We start from the raw sequence: 15,687 nt of genomic DNA on the forward strand, positions 1-15,687 counted from the left end.
CATGTCGTAAGAGATGGCCTGGTATGATTTGCCCTCTGAATCTTCCTGCTTTGCCTGGTGACAGACCTCCAATGCGTGGAGCATGGTGTTGCATGCAAACACACTATTCTGCCTTGCGAGCATTGGGAAGGGACTTTATCATTGCCTTTCGGGCAGCACGATGGCACAGTGGTTAGCACTGCTGCCTCACAGTGCCGAGGTCCCAGGTTCGATCCCGGCTCTGGGTCACTGTCCGTGTGGAGTTTGCACACCCATGTTTGCATGGGTTTTGCCCCCACAATCCAAAGATGTGCAGGGTAGGTAGATTGGCCACACTAAATTGCCCCTTAATTGGAAAAAATTAATTGAGTACTCTAAAATCTTTTAAAAATAAAATCATTGTCTTTCAGAAAAATGCTGTGTGAACTGCTCTTATATTTGAGCTTTAGTTTGATTGGATGCCTATTTCTGGTAATATATTAAGGGATGCTAGAACTGGGGAAGGGAACACTTCACTTTAACTAGCCTGGCACTCCATGTCAAGTACAAACTGTAGAACAGAGTTACTTCTGTAGTTACTCTGGTGACATTTTTCCCAATCAGAAGGGACTTCCTAATTTCCTCCAAAAGCCATTCTTTTCTGGTTGGTTTTTCAAATTAGTTACATGAGGAGTACCCACTGGCCTGTGCCCATGAGGAACAGATTGAGGCACTAAGACACTTTGGGCTCTGCAGTCCAGTAGCATGGAGATCTCGGAACAGCCTGGGTTGGATTGGTGTGCTCTATTGAAGTTTTATTGTCTTACAGGAGCCCCGAACTCCCTCAATAGTGCAATCACAACCATTGGTGAGTGTGAAAGAAGAGAAGACCCACTCTTCACCGGCAATCCGAAATGAGGCGTTTAGCCCTTCGATGCGCCCGGAGCAATCGAAACAGAGGGAGGGAGGCAAGCCTCCTCCACATCTTGGGCACAGTAAGTACAAAGAACAAAGAAAAGTACAGCACAGGAAAAGGCCCTTCGGCTCTCCAAGCCTGTGCCGACCATGCTGCCCGTCTAAACTAAAATCTTCTGCACTTCCTGGGTCTATTCCCATCCTATTCATGTATTTGTCAAGATGCCCCTTAAATGTCACTTGTCCCTGCTTCCATCACCTCCTCTGGCAGCGAGTTCCAGGCACACATTACCTTCTGTTTAAAAAAAAAACTTGCCTTGTACATCTCCTCTAAGCCTTGCCCCTTGTACCTTAAACCTATGCCCCCTAGTAATTGACGCCTCTACCCTGGGAAAAAGCCTCTGACTATCCACTCTGTCTATACCCTCATAAATTTCTAGACCTCTATCAGATCGCCCCTCAACCTCAGTCATTCCAGTGAGAATAAACCGAGTTTATTCAATCTCTCATCATAGTTAATGCCCTCCATCCCAGGCAACATCCTGGCAAATCTCTTCTGCACCCTCTAAAGTCTCCACATCCTTCTGGTAGTGTGGTGACCAGAATTGAACACTACACTCCAAGTAAGGTTCTATACAGCTGCAACATGACTTGTCAATTGTTATACTTAATGCCCCGGTCAATGAAGGCAAGCATGCCGTATGCCTTCTTGACTACCTTCTCCACCTGTGTTGCCCCTTTCAGTGACCTGTGGACCTGTGCACTTAGATCTCTCTGACTTTCAATACTCTTGAGGGTTCTACCATTCACTGTAAATTCCCCACCTGCATTAGACCTTCCAAAATGCATTACTTCACATTTGTCCGGATTAAACTCCATCTGCCATCTCTCTGCTCAAGTCTCCAAACGATCTAAATCCTGCTGTATCCTCTGACAGTCCTCATTGCTATCCGCAATTCCACCAACCTTTGTGTCGTCTGCAAACTTACTAATCAGATCAGTTACATTTTCCTCTAGATCATTTATATATACTACGAACAGCAAAGGTCCCAGCACTGATCCCTGCGGAACACCACTAGTCACAGCCCTCTAATTAGAAAAGCACCCTTCCATTGCTGCTACTCTGCCTTCCATGACCTAGCCAGTTCTGTATCTATCTTGCCAGCTCACCCCTGATCCCGTGTGACTTCAACTTTTGTACCAGTCTACCATGAGGGACCTTGTCAAAGGCCTTACTGAAGTCCATATAGACAACATCCACTGCCCTACCTGCATCAATCATCTTTGTGACCTCCTCGAATAACTCTTATCAAGTTAGTGAGACACGACATCCCCTTCACAGAACCATGCTGCCTCTCGCTAATAAGTCCATTTGCTTCCAAATGGGAGTAGATCCTGTCTCGAAGAATTCTCTACAGTAATTTCCCTACCACTGACGTAAGGCTCACTGGCCTGTAGTTCCCTGGATTATCCTTGCTACCCTTCTTAAATAAAGGAACAACATTGGCTATTCTACAGTCCTCCGGGACATCACCTGAAGACAGTGAGGATCCAAAGATTTCTGTCAAGGCCTCAGCAATTTCCCTTCTAGCCTCCTTCACTATTCTGGGGTAGATCCCATTAGGCCCTGGGGACTTATCTACCTTAATATTTTTCAAGACGCCCACCACCTCGTCTTTTTGGATCTCAATGTGATCCAGGCTATCTACTCGCCCTTCTCCAGACTCAACATCCACCAATTCCTTCTCTTTGGTGAATACTGATGCAAAGTATCCAAGTAAATTTGATACTCGCCCATTTCCTCTGGCTCCACACATAGATTCCCTTGCCTATCATTCAGTGGGCCAACCCTTTCCCTGGCTACCCTCTTGCTTTTTATGTACGTGTAGTAAACAATGGAGTTGCTGAAAATGTGGCACTCTTCAAAGGGGCAGAAAATTGTTTAAGCATAAACTCCCTCAGTCAACCTTAAAATTTAGAACTAGTCCATTCAGGGTTGATGTCAGAAAGCACTTTCATAAAGTGTAGAGGAAATCTGGAACACTTCCCTCGAAGGCTATTAAGCCTGAACATCAATTAGCAATTTCAAAACCTTTATGTATTGTTGCTGTGCGTTAAACAATACAAAACTAAGGTGGATAAATGGAATTGAGGTGCAGATCAGCCATTGAATGGCAGAACAGGCTCAAAGGGCTGAATACCTTTTCCTGTTGCCGGCTCACTGTGCACTAGAGGATGTTTTCCCCTCAAGTATCACTGATTGTGTGGTCATTCATCTGTGTTTTTTTTGGAACATCGCTTTGTGAAATGTTTGCCAGCTTAGCAATCGCCCTGCTTCCGAGTACTTCATTGTATATGAAAGGTTTTGGCAAGTGGGTGACTTTTAACTGCTTGAAATGCCCTCGCAAGACACTCAATTCCAGGAATGCTGGCCCAGTCAGCAATTCCCACATCCCATAAATGTTCCCTAAAAAGTGATGGAGGCACAACTTAAGTGCTAGGATTTCCCTTCTCAGACCCACGGCTGCTGTCATCTAGAACAACAAGGGCATTGGACACATGGGAACACCATCACCTGGAAGTTTCCTTCAAGCCGCACACTATCCTGATTTGGAAATGTATTGCCGTTCCTTGAAAATCCTGGACCTCCCTCTCTTCACAGCGCCATGGCTGTACCTACACCATATAGACTGCAAGGGTTCAAAGAGGCGACTCGCCACCGCCTTCACAAGAACAATAATGGACAGGCAGTAAAGACTGTCCTAGCCAGCGGCGCCCGCATCCCAGGAATTAATTTTTTAAAAACAATGGTGTTCTTCCCAGACCTAGCCAAATATTTATTTCTCAACCAATATCACTAAAACAGATGATCTCATTTATCGTATTGTAGTTTGTGGGAATTTTCTCTGGACGAATTGGTTGCTACATTTCTTGCATAACGACAATGGCATCACTACAAAAGTACTCAATTGATTCTAAAGTACGTTGGGGCATTGTGTCATGAAAGGTGCTACAGCAGTGTAAATCTTTTTCTGATGCCTATCAAAGCAAACTTTAAATCATGGTGCACTGTTTACATTGAACGGAGAGTAAGTAAGTCTGTTTATAAAAAAAAAAGAGAATGGAAGTTCAGAGTTTCGATTTAATGATAGTAAATGTCATCTCCTCCTGCTGCGCCCCTCTCCATTAGTATTTCATGCTTTAAATGTTTAATGATTGTGTTGAAATTTGGGTGAGTTGGTCTGTTTATAAATGGAAATCCTGTTGTACAGCTTTTGCGCTGACCCTAGAAGGGAGTCTGGTAAGTTTGCAGTGTTCATACCATACTTGAAAGGTGTGATGACCATGTGCTGGAAAAAGTTTGGGTTTTATGTGCAATTTCCCTTTGAGACTAAAATGTGCTGGAGAGCAGTTTTGAAATGAAGTTAATTGGTATCCTGATTATGGCATCATTAAGCTCCAAGAAATGCACGTGACCTGGGGATGAACAGCTAAGAAGCAAAGGGTAAATAGAAAGCTAATTGCAGTGGGGTGGGGGTCAGCCTGTTTATTCTGTTTCCCAGTTCAGAGGACTGGGAATTCATGCAAAGAGAAACAAGCAAGGCTCTCTCCGAATGGAACAGTTTTCAGTTTGGCAGTCTTCGAACAGACCCTGGTGTTGAAGCAGATCTCTGAGAACAGAGCAGAGATTGTGTTACTTTGTGTGTTATACAGTTGGAAAGGACAGAACACTGAAGACAGAAAGAGTGAGGGATTGTGGAGTGGACAATGCACACTGCTGCTGTTGAGGTGATGCCAGAGCACACCAGACCGTTTTAAAGGGGTCGAAGAAGGACGTTTCTGGGGATTCTGTCATCAGGACCGTCGTGGCCTGAGTGAGGAAGGGTTTTCGTGGACGTGAGCCTTGTTGGTAGTAACCGGGTCCGGAGACTTCGGATGGAATACGGCTGCTGGTGAATACGAATTGAGCCAAAACGATTGGATGGGAAGTGAGAGATCCTTTAAAACAAAGGCCCAGGTGGAAAGTCTGTGAGATTGCACGTGTTGCCACATTCGCGTGCAAATTCTTGTAACTATGTGAGGTGTATCTTTGTTGTATCGATTATTTAAACAACATTTATCTTTTTTATTTGAAATATCCTTCACCTGTTAATTAATGTTTGCGTTACATTGATTTTAGTTGATTTGTTACAGTAAAATTTTAAAAGTGAAATCGTGTCCAGCGGTTTTCTTTGGCCTTGTGGGGGATTCAGTCTCCACAGGGATCGTAACAAAGTCCAGTGGATGTGTGTGTCTCATGACTCTAGAAATATGAAGGAATCCTATACTTTGTGCTCTTGTGGTTTTTTGTTTTTTTAATTGCTACTCTCTTTTCCAGTGCCCCTGTACTTGTATAAATTCCAGTGCTAATTGGGAGATAGTTTTAGTCGACGACCCCTCCTTCACCACCATCTATTGAAGCACCCGAACACTGCAGAAATGGAGTGCCGCAAGCCATATTTTATCACTATGGTGCTGCTCCCTACAGCTACAATATGCAGCATCACTATGATCTTCCCTTTTCTCGGCGGGAGAAAATGATTTGTTACTGACCAGCGAACTTTACAAGACTCATCACTAAGCACAGAATGCAGGAAATTGACAGTGTAGCTGGGTCCGGAACTTATGGTTGCCTGAAATGCTTTACCTGAAACTCTAACCTGACTGCCACTTTAGGCTGAGCTTCTATTTAAGAGCATAAGACAATAAGAAATAGGACCAGTAGTTGGCCAGTCAGCCTCTTGACCTTTCTCCAGCATTCATCAAGATTATGGCTGATCTAACCGTGGCCTCAACTCGGCTTTCCTGCCTGCCCTAACCGTTGATTCCCTTACAGATTAAAAATCTGTCTAACTCAGCCTTGAATATATTCAGTGATCCAGCATTCATTGCTATCTTGGGTAGAGAATTCTAACAATTAACGACTCAGGAAATTTCTCCCCATCCCCATCTTAAATAGAAGACCCCTTACTGTATCTCTTGAGTTCTGGATTCCCCAGCAAAGGGAAACAACCTCTTGGCATCTATCCTGTCAAGCGCCCTGAGAATCTTGTGTTTCAATATCACCTCTTGATTCTTCAAAACTCCAATGAGCAGCGGCTCCACCTGCTGAATGTCTCATCCCAAGAGTCAACCCAATGGACCTTCTATGAACTGCCTCCAATAAAAGCATATCCCTCAAATACGATGACCTGCTGTCCCTTTCCACTTACCTCTCAATAATAAGATTGTTATTTAATAGTGACATAACCAACGATTGGGTAGCACGCTAGCACAAGTGATTAGCACTGTGGCTTCACAGCGCCAGGGTCCCAGGTTTGATTCCCCACTGGGTCACTGTCTGTGCGGAGTCTGCATGTTCTCCCAGTGTCTGCATGGGTTTCCTCCGGGTGCTCCGGTTTCCTATCAGTCCAAAGACGTGCAGGTTAGGAGGATTGGCCATGCTAAATTACCCTTAGTGTCCAAAAAGGTTAGATGGGGTTATTGGGTTACGGAGATGGGGTGGAAGTGAGGGCTTAAGTGGGTCGGTGCAGACTCAATGGGCCGAATGGCCGCCTTCTGCACTGTATGTTCTATGAGTGACACTGATCTGGATCTCTCCAGGTTGCATACGTATAATTAAATAATACTGTAAGCCACTGGGGAGTGAAAACAATTGAGATGATTCTTGGTTTGCTGTCTTTTTGACTAGAACAATCCAGCACATGTAGTGTGGTCGCAAGCTCACTTCAGAGTCATAAAGTTTTTTTTTTCAATCTTTTCCTGATAGTTAGAACCCCTCAGTGTCACCCTTGTAATTCGCACACAGAATTTTTATTCTAAGGAAGATTAAATGTTGACACAAGCGACATGGTGGCACAGCGGTTAGCATTACTGTCTTACAGCTCCAGGGACCTTGCATTTGTGGAGTTTGCACGTTCTTCCCATATCTACGTGGGTTTCCTCCGGGTTTTCTGGTTTCCCCTTTCAATCCAAAGATGTGCAGGTTAGGTGGATTGGCCACGGTCAATTGCACCTTAGTGTACAGGGATGTGCAGGTTAGGTTATGGTGGTAGGGTGGGATGGGCAGGGCAGTGGACCTGGGTTAGAGTGCTCTTTCGGAGGGTCAGTGCTGACTCGATGGGTCGAATGGCCTCCTTCGCTGTAGGGATTCTGTGATTCTTCTATGAAAAGCGTGATCATTGGGTGTGACGAGATGAATTAAATATGCAAACAAATGTAAAATACACAACATTTATAACTGGGCATGATATTCTAACTATTCCCGTCTTGATTGTTGCTGGAAAAGCTTTTTGTCGTGCACTCGTTTGGACAGACTCAAGAGTACCAAATTTCAAAGGGAACAACAATTCATACTGCCTGAGCAAAGGAGCTGATTTGATTGGCAAGTCGGCTCTGGTGGAGGCATTGCTGTTTCTCGTGCAGCAGAAACTCTTGCTCTCTTTGAAATTTAGCGTTCTTGTGATGTCCTGAAGTGTATAAGATGAAACGTTTCAACAGTTTATCCTTTTCTGCTGCAATACTCAAGTTCCGTACAAAAGAGCAACTATTTTTGTTCCGGTCTCGTACATATTCACTCATGTAAAATTTACTAGTTATTGGGGTGGGAGTGCGGTGATGTTTAAGATACAGCATTGATCTAGTATTTGCTAAAAGCATGTTAGAGCTAAGTGTGTCTCTCTATTTTGAGTTTAAAATGGTTACACCATCTGGAACATACATTTCAAAAGGTCCCAGCCTTTTATTTGTTGGGTTTTTAATAGCCTTTTGTAACTTGTACTTTTCAGATGCTTGCCAAAGTAAAACCGTTCTGCCAGTAAATTGACTTAGGATACTAGTGCAGTACTTGAATAGACCAGTTCCCTCAGTCACTTTCTAAAAATCAGTAGTGCTGGGTCTCGCTGTGTTAGTCAAATGGTGATAGCTGTCACACAGCCACAGGACGTGCTTTTAAACAGTCTCTGCATTTCCCTCTTCCAGGACCAGAGATGAAACACATGGAAGTTGCTGGACCAGTGATTCGCCCTCCAGAACACGGCACGCAGCCTTCTCCTCAGGACAAAGAGAAGCAGAAACAACAAACGCCCAAAACTCCTGTCGCTCCCAAAAAGGTGAGAGAGTTTAGGTGTTGACTGGTGTGCTCCTAGCCTTTAACTTTTTCCTCCGCCTCCCTGCGCGAGCCCCCCCCCCCCCCCCCCCTTGTTGGAATGTATTTGAACAAGTGATGGCTGACTTGACCATTCTTCAGACGAGTCTGGCCTGATTATGATCGCCCACAAAGGACTTTCTGACCCAGAATAGCATTACACTAAGATGCCTTTTGTCACTGCAATTTTCATTTACCTTCTGATATGCATTTTCATTTCTCATTTGTCTCGCTTGGTTTTCTTCTCCATCCCAACCAGTTAGATCTGTGCATTAATGAATGAAATACAGTAGTCCCCCTTTATAACACGGGTGTTGGGGTCCAAGACCCCAACCCGCGTTGTAACCGAGCCGCGGATATCCATGATGGGGGTTTTAAATTTATTTTAAAATCTATGCTAGCGCTTCCCATTGTGAGTCTAGGGGGGGGGGGGGGGGGCGGGGGCGGGGGGAGAGGTCAGACCCCCGTAGACTCTCAATGGGAAGCGCTAGCATAGATTTTAAAATAAATTTAAAACCCCCATTGTGGATCCAATTAAAATTTCAGCGGCCGGCTCACTTTGATCCGGAGAGGGAAGCTGTTCTCACTGAAATCAGCCGGCCGCTGAAATTGACACTGCCCGCTGCTCTCTCCCTCCAATCCAACTTTTAAGTTTTAATGTTTCTGATTGGAGGGAGAGAGCAGCCGGCAGTGTCAATTTCTTTTTTTTTCCTCCGGCTCGCCCCCTCTCCCCCCACATCCTCCAACTAGACCCCTCTCCCCGCACACCCTCCGACTCGCCCCCTCTCCCCCCCAACACCCTCCGGCTCGCCCCCTCTCCCCCCACACCCTCCGGCTCGCCCCCTCTCCCCCAACACCCACTGGGCTCTGTCTCCTCCTCCTCTCCCCCCCCCAACACCCGCCCCTCCCTCCTCTCCCCCCCAACACCCGCCCCCCCTCCTCCCCCCAACACCCGCCCCCCCTCCTCTCCCCCCAACACCCGCCCCCCCTCCTCTCCCCCCAACACCCGCCCCCCTCTTTTCCCCCCAACACCCCGCCCCCCTCTTCTCCCCCCCAACACCCGCCCCCCCTCTTCCCCCCAACACCCGCCCCCCCAACACCCGCCCCCCCTTCTCCCCCCAAACACCCGCCCCCCCCTCTTCTCCCCCCCTCCTCCCCCCCAAACACCCGCCCCCCTCTCTTCCCCCTCTCTTCCCCCCTCTTCTCCCCCCCTTCTCCCCCCCCTTCTTCTCCCCCCCCTCTTCTCCCCCCTCTTCTCCCCCCCCCCTCTTCTCTCCCCCCCCCTCTTCTCCTCCCCCCCTCTTCTCTCCCTCCCCCCCCTCTTCTCCCCCCCCCCCCTCTTCTCCCCCCCCCCCTCTTCTCCCCCCCCCTCTTCTCCCCTCCTCAACACCCGCCCCCCCTCGGCAGTGTCAATTTCAGCGGCCAGCTGATTGTTTCAATGAGAGAGCAGCTTCCCTCTCTGGATCAAAGTGAGCCGGCCGCTGAAATTGACACTGCCGGCTGTTCTCTCCCTCCAATCCAACTTTTAAGTTTTAATGTTTCTGATTGGAGGGAGAGAGCAGCCGGCAGTGTCAATATCAGCGGCCGGCTCACTTTGATCCGGAGAGGGAAGCTGCTCTCTCACTGAAACAATCAGCTGGCCGCTGAAATTGACACTGCCGGCTGCTCTCTCCATCTAATCAGAAACATTAAAACTTAAAAGTTGGATTGGAGGGAGAGAGCAGCGGGCAGTGTTAATTTCAGCGGCCGGCTGATTGTTTCAGTGAGAGAGCAGCTTCCTTCTCCGGATCAAAGTGAGCCGGCCGCTGAAATTGACACAACTGACAGTTGGGGTCCATCAGCCCCCCCGCGGTATATCGCGAACCGCGGTATTGCGGAGCGCGGTATAACGGGGGACTACTGTATATTGTTGTCGGAGTGAACGATTATTTCCTGATTTAAAAAAATATATAGATTTAGAGTAGTTTTTCTTTTGCAATTTAGCGTGGCCAATGAGAAGGTGACCAATCAGGTGGACGAGGGTAAAGCAGTTGATGTGGTGTATATGGATTTCAGTAAAGCGTTTGATAAGGTTCCCCACGATAGGCTATTGCAGAAAATACGGAGGCATGGGATTCGGGGTGATTTAGCAGTTTGGATCAGAAATTGGCTCGCTGTAAGAACACAGAGGGTGGTGGTTGATAGGAAATGTTCAGCCTGGAGTTCAGTAACTAGTGGTGTACCACAAGGATCTGTTGTGGGACCACTGCTGTTTCTCATTTTTATAAATGACCTGGAGGAGGGCGTAGAAGGAGGGGCTGGTTTAACTCACCAGGCTAAATCGCTGGCTTTTAAAGCAGACCAAGCAGGCCAGCAGCACGGTTCGATTCCCGTACCAGCCTCCCCGGACAGGCGCCGGAATGTGGCGACTAGGGGCTTTTCACAGTAACTTCATTGAAGCCTACTCGTGACAATAAGCAATTTTCATTTTCATAGAAGGATGGGTGAGTAAATTTGCAGATGACACTAAAGTCTGTGGAGTTGTGGACAGTGCGGAAGGATGTTGCAGGTTACAGAGGGACATCGATAAGCTGCAGAGCTGGGCTGAGAGGTGGCAAATAGAGTTTAATGCAGAAAAGTGTCAGGTGATTCATTTTGGAAGGAGTAACAGGAATACAGAGTACTGGGCTAATGGTAAGATTCTTGGTAGTATGGATGAGCAGAGAGATCTCCGTGTCCATGTACATAGATCCCTGAAAGTTGCCACCCAGGTTGATGGGGTTGTTAAGAAGACATACGGTGTGTTAGCGTTTATTGGCAGAGGGATTGAGTTTCGGCGCCATGAGGTCATGTTGCTGCTGTACAAAACACTGGTGCGGCCACATTTGGAGTATTGCGTGCAGTTCTGGTCGCTGCATTATAGGAAGGATGTGGAAGCATTGGAAAGGGTGCAGAGGAGATTTACCAGGATGGCTGGTATGGAGGGAAGATCTTATGAGGAAAGGCTGAGGGACTTGAGGCTGTTTTTGTTAGAGAGAAGAAGGTTAAGAGGTGACTTATTTGAGGCATACAAGATGATCAGAGGATTAGATAGGGTGGACAGTGAGAGCCTTTTTCCTCGGATGGTGATGGCTAGCACGAGGGGGCATAGCTTTAAATTGAGGGGAGATAGATATAGGACAGTTGTCAGAGGTAGGTTCTTTACTCAGAGTAGTAAGGGCGTGGAATAACCTGCCTGCAACAATAGTGGACTCGCCAACATTAAGGGCATTTAAATGGTCATTGGATAAACATATGGATGATAAAGGAATAGTGTAGATGGGCTTTAGTGGTTTCACAGGTCAGCGCAACATTGAGGGCCGAAGGGCCTGTACTGCGCTGTAATTTTCTATGATCTAATCCACCTAACCAGCACATCTTTGGGTTGTGGGAATGAAACCCATGCAGACATGGGGAGAATGTGCAAACTCCACACGGACAGTGACCCAGGGCCTGGATTCGAACCGGGTCCTCAGCACCACAGTCCCAGTGCTAACCACTGCGCCACATGCCGCCCTAGTGTTCCGATTTTTAAAGAAAAATGCTTGAAAACATAATTTCAGCTTTTTAGCATTTCTCCTCTTTAGTATATTTAAATTGAATAAAAACGCCTAGTTTTTCTTGCCTTTAGTTTTTCGTTACTGTTAGGTGCCTCTGGTTACTCATGAATGCTGCATGGGGTTCCATTTTCTTTGTTGGTCTCTGTGCTTTAGGATCTCAAGATCAAGAACATGGGCTCTTGGGCAAGTCTGGTTAAGAAGACTCCTTCTACCCCCTCATCCACAGCTAAATCATCGAGCGATAGCTTTGAGCAATTTAGACGGGCAGCACGCGAGAAGGAGGAACGGGAAAAAGCACTGAAAGCACAGGAGGAGTTCCGTAAAATGCAACAGGAGGCAGCTGAAAAAGAACGTGTCCGGATGGAGCAGGAGAGGCAAAGGCAAGTCTAGCTCTTGGTTTTGTCGAGTTATCAAACCTGTGTTTTGCAGCAGTGACGTTGCCAAATATAAACAATACCCGATGTGGTAGTGCCTACCGTTGGCCGTCAGTGCTTATTTCCAATGTTTGCGGCACCCAAATTTACACCTGTCACCTGCCTTGGGCACCTACTAGCGCACTCTGGTGAACAGATGAATCTTTAGCACTACCTAGTGCCAGGAAGGCTTACAGATCAGAAGGGAAAGTCTTGATGGTGCTGAGGGGCATCAAGCAACAGCAATTGAGAGGAAGAAAGATCGGTTTCATCAGCGTCCTTTCCTGCCATGTGCTAAGAAGTCCTCACTGACACCTTGAATTGCCCCTTCGAGTCCAGTGCTGACCTATATAGCCCTTTACCAGAGAGTGCAGCTGAGAGATTTGGAATATGTTGGCCCAGATTTTCCTGTCAAAATAACGGTGAGGCTAATGGTTCTCTAGGCACAAGGGGTACAGCAACTTCAGGCAAGGCGTCAGACGTATGGCTAAACTCAAAAGTGCTTCTCTGAGCTGTGCCACTGTTAGCTTAAGGAGCAATGCTGTTTGCCTTGCCATTGAATAGTACGAAGCTGCAGCATTTGTGGTATCAGCTCATGTTTTTAGTTGCCTGCCACACTGAAACGAAACCCAAATATGCTATGGCAAGTCTGACGGCAGGCCCTGTGGATCTCGCTGCAGCAAACCCTGGGCCGTTAGTTACACTGTTGGTTGGGTATGTGTTAATCTGATAGCCACAGCAACTGTTTCAACCAACATGAATGAGAACTCTGCTTTGACCAAGTTTCGCTCCTGATTGCAGAGGTCGAGATGAAGAAGATGCTTTGGAGTGCGCACGGAGAGCTCACGAGGAGGTGAGGAGGCAGCAGCAACATCAGCAACAGCAGCAGCAACAGCAACAGAGCTCTCAGCCGACCTCACAGTCTATGCTGGATCAGCAGCGAGAGCTAGCAAGGAAACGAGAGCAGGAACGAAGGCGGAAGGAAGCGGTAAGTTTCCAATGCATCTTCCTGCCATGCCTGACTTAGCTTTTTGGAGCCAGGTTTGATTGTTGTCAGTTTTTACGGACTTGGTTTCAGGGAGGGTGTAGTTAAGCCAACTGCAGTCAGGACATGTGCGCCTCTGGGCTAGGAAATGGGATAAAAATTGTCCTGCGTTCCTGTTCCTGATTATCTGTTGACCCCCCTCCTGTGAAGTGTGGAATCTGGACATTAGTCTGGAACAGGATTTGACTTTCCCACCATCTCCATTGCCAAATAGCTTTTCAGCACTGACCAGAACACTAACCACTGAGGAAAGGAACCTGATGGGCTCCTGGCACCCGGTGAAATAGTAACTTTGAGAGTGTCCGTACCTGTAAAAGGTGAAGAAAATTTTTCAAAGGTTAGTTTTTAAATTGGCTGTTGCTCTCACATATTCTTCATATGCATCAAAATCTAAATTTCAGCTTGGCCAAGCATAACCTGTTAATGTCTTTTGGGGTAGCATTTTTGAGTTTTAAAATGAAATATTAATCCTGTAGAACAATGTAGCCAAGCTTGGAGAATCTGGAGAAGGAAGGTGTGAAATTATTCTTTAGAATTGTGCCAAAGGCTTATGTCTTCCGTGACATAAAACCTTCATTCCATTTTCATGCAAGCTTGCAGTGGTTTCAAATTTCCACAATTTCCCCTTAATGGTTCATTTTCAAACTGGAGCTATAGGCAGAATGCGCGCACAATTTTTTTTCAGGGTGTGGAACAAATTACCACAACTTTATTTAACTGCAGCAGCCCCTCGGAGGCTCATTCTTGCACAGCAGCTGTAGCAACACCGTGAGCAATAGTGTGTGGTGGGAAGAGTTCACACCTGCACTATCCCATTAAATTAACCTGTCTAACCAAGAGTATGGATTACAAAGCTGTGCCTGATTTTAAAAATTGATCTGCATAGTAGGCCAGGAGTGCGATACATAAAATAAAAAATAATAATAATAATTCCAATTAAAGGGCAAATTAGCCAGTCCACATCCCCTGCACATCTTTGGGTTGTGGGGGATGAGATCCAGGCAGACACGGGGGAGAATGTGGAAATGCCACACGGACCCGTAGCCAGGATCGAACTCGGCGCCGTGAGGCCACTGAACCACCAAACCGTCCGCAGGAGTGTGATACTTCAATAGGCTGATGGTGTGAGGATTTAATTTTTAAGATGGATGGGATCGTGCTTCTATTCTAAGTCACCGACCGGGTTTGTGTTTATTATGTTCATTGAAATGAGCGGGCATATTTTTTCTTGCTAGAGTTAAGGAGGTTTTAATGGACATTATCTAGCAATCTGATTGCTTAATCTGTCACACTGACAAATCTGCATAAAATGTAGGACATTTGAGACCGTTTCATAATAAATGACTCATGTTAGCAAAAGAATTTGGTCTTCCCTGGAGCCATCAGTTGTGGTGTTATGTTGAGAAAATGACCATTGCTCAGGTTGTTGAAAGTACTTTTTGCATCTTGTCAGGAGTTTAACACCCCCCCCCCCCCCCCCCCCCCCCACCTCTTTCAGTCTCAATTCACCCAAATTATTCTCGGGTGGATTTCTTCCATTGGGTGCTCTTGAGCTTGCAACAGCAGTGTGGAGTAACCTGAATCACCTGCTCCTGGTGCACCTTCTCCCAAAAGCAACATGCCCCAGATTGTGGAATTGCTGCACGACTAGGTGACTCCTGCACCATTTAGGAACCAGTTATGTTGCCCCTTGACCATTCAGTGCGATCAAGTTGAATACTTGACCTAACCAGCCTCGAGGAGAATTGCCAATAAGCAATAGATGCTGGCCTTGCCACCAATATCCATGTCCCTAGAATTAATAAAACAATCTCTATATATCTGACTATAGCCATCATACTTGACAAAAAATTGGCTTTGGTGTACCATTGCAATATGCTATTGTATGAAATTTTGGGGAAAATGTTGGTTTTAAATTGAATGGAACAATGTAAACTAATGTTGGCTGTATATCTTCTTTACTGTGATCTAGATGGCGGCTACAATTGACATGAATTTTCAGAGCGACTTAATGGCAATATTTGAAGAGAATCTCTTCTGAGGAGGGCTCCAGATGCTAGATATCCTGACTCTTGAAAGTACTACGAAACTGTTTTCCATGAGTTACGTGGCACCGTAGTGTTTCGGCCAGGTTCTTGGTGCACGGTCTTTCTGCATGTGTGACCCAGTGAGTGAGCGAATCGTTCAGTCAATGCCTTGAATGGATGGACGAACACGGATGGACAGAAGTCTGCCTTACATTTAACCCACAATATAGGAATGAACAAATAGACAAAAAAAAACTTATCTATGTTGTTTAGAAAACACGTGCACAAGTGTGCGTCCAGCTTTCCGAATGATACTACTGTAAAGGGGGTGGGGGGTGGGTGGGGTGGGTGGGGTGGGTGGGGGGTGTGTGTACCCATTAGCTGCAAGGCTGTCCTCGCCAAACTCCTTCACTATGTAAGAAAAGACACAGTAACATTCTGATGTATCCGATCAAACAGGGTTTCACTGTTGCCGTGTGAGGGCCCTGTTTGCTGAACGGTTTCTCTGCGTTGGTTCTATAAATCTAGTGAGTCTCCTTCAGTGTTAATGAGGAGAACAGGGCGA

At 46.4% G+C, this 15,687-nt stretch overlaps 1 protein-coding gene across 6 annotated transcripts in view; it reads left to right on the forward strand.

Annotated features, from left to right (window-relative positions):
• brd4 (bromodomain containing 4) overlaps positions 1-15,377 on the forward strand; it is a 216,360-nt gene extending 200,983 nt beyond the window's left edge. For all 6 annotated transcript variants that reach the window (XM_038784571.1, XM_038784573.1, XM_038784572.1 and 3 more), the window contains 5 exons: positions 788-953; positions 7,894-8,024; positions 11,791-12,017; positions 12,852-13,038; positions 15,068-15,377. In XM_038784571.1, the coding sequence (XP_038640499.1) occupies positions 788-953; positions 7,894-8,024; positions 11,791-12,017; positions 12,852-13,038; positions 15,068-15,136 (780 nt within the window). In that variant the 3' untranslated portion in view covers positions 15,137-15,377. The remainder of the gene's footprint in view (positions 1-787; positions 954-7,893; positions 8,025-11,790; positions 12,018-12,851; positions 13,039-15,067) is intronic.
• Positions 15,378-15,687: the final 310 nt, after the last annotated feature.

This window comes from Scyliorhinus canicula, chromosome 25, assembly GCF_902713615.1.
Source record: "Scyliorhinus canicula chromosome 25, sScyCan1.1, whole genome shotgun sequence".
Lineage (NCBI taxonomy): Eukaryota > Metazoa > Chordata > Chondrichthyes > Carcharhiniformes > Scyliorhinidae > Scyliorhinus > Scyliorhinus canicula.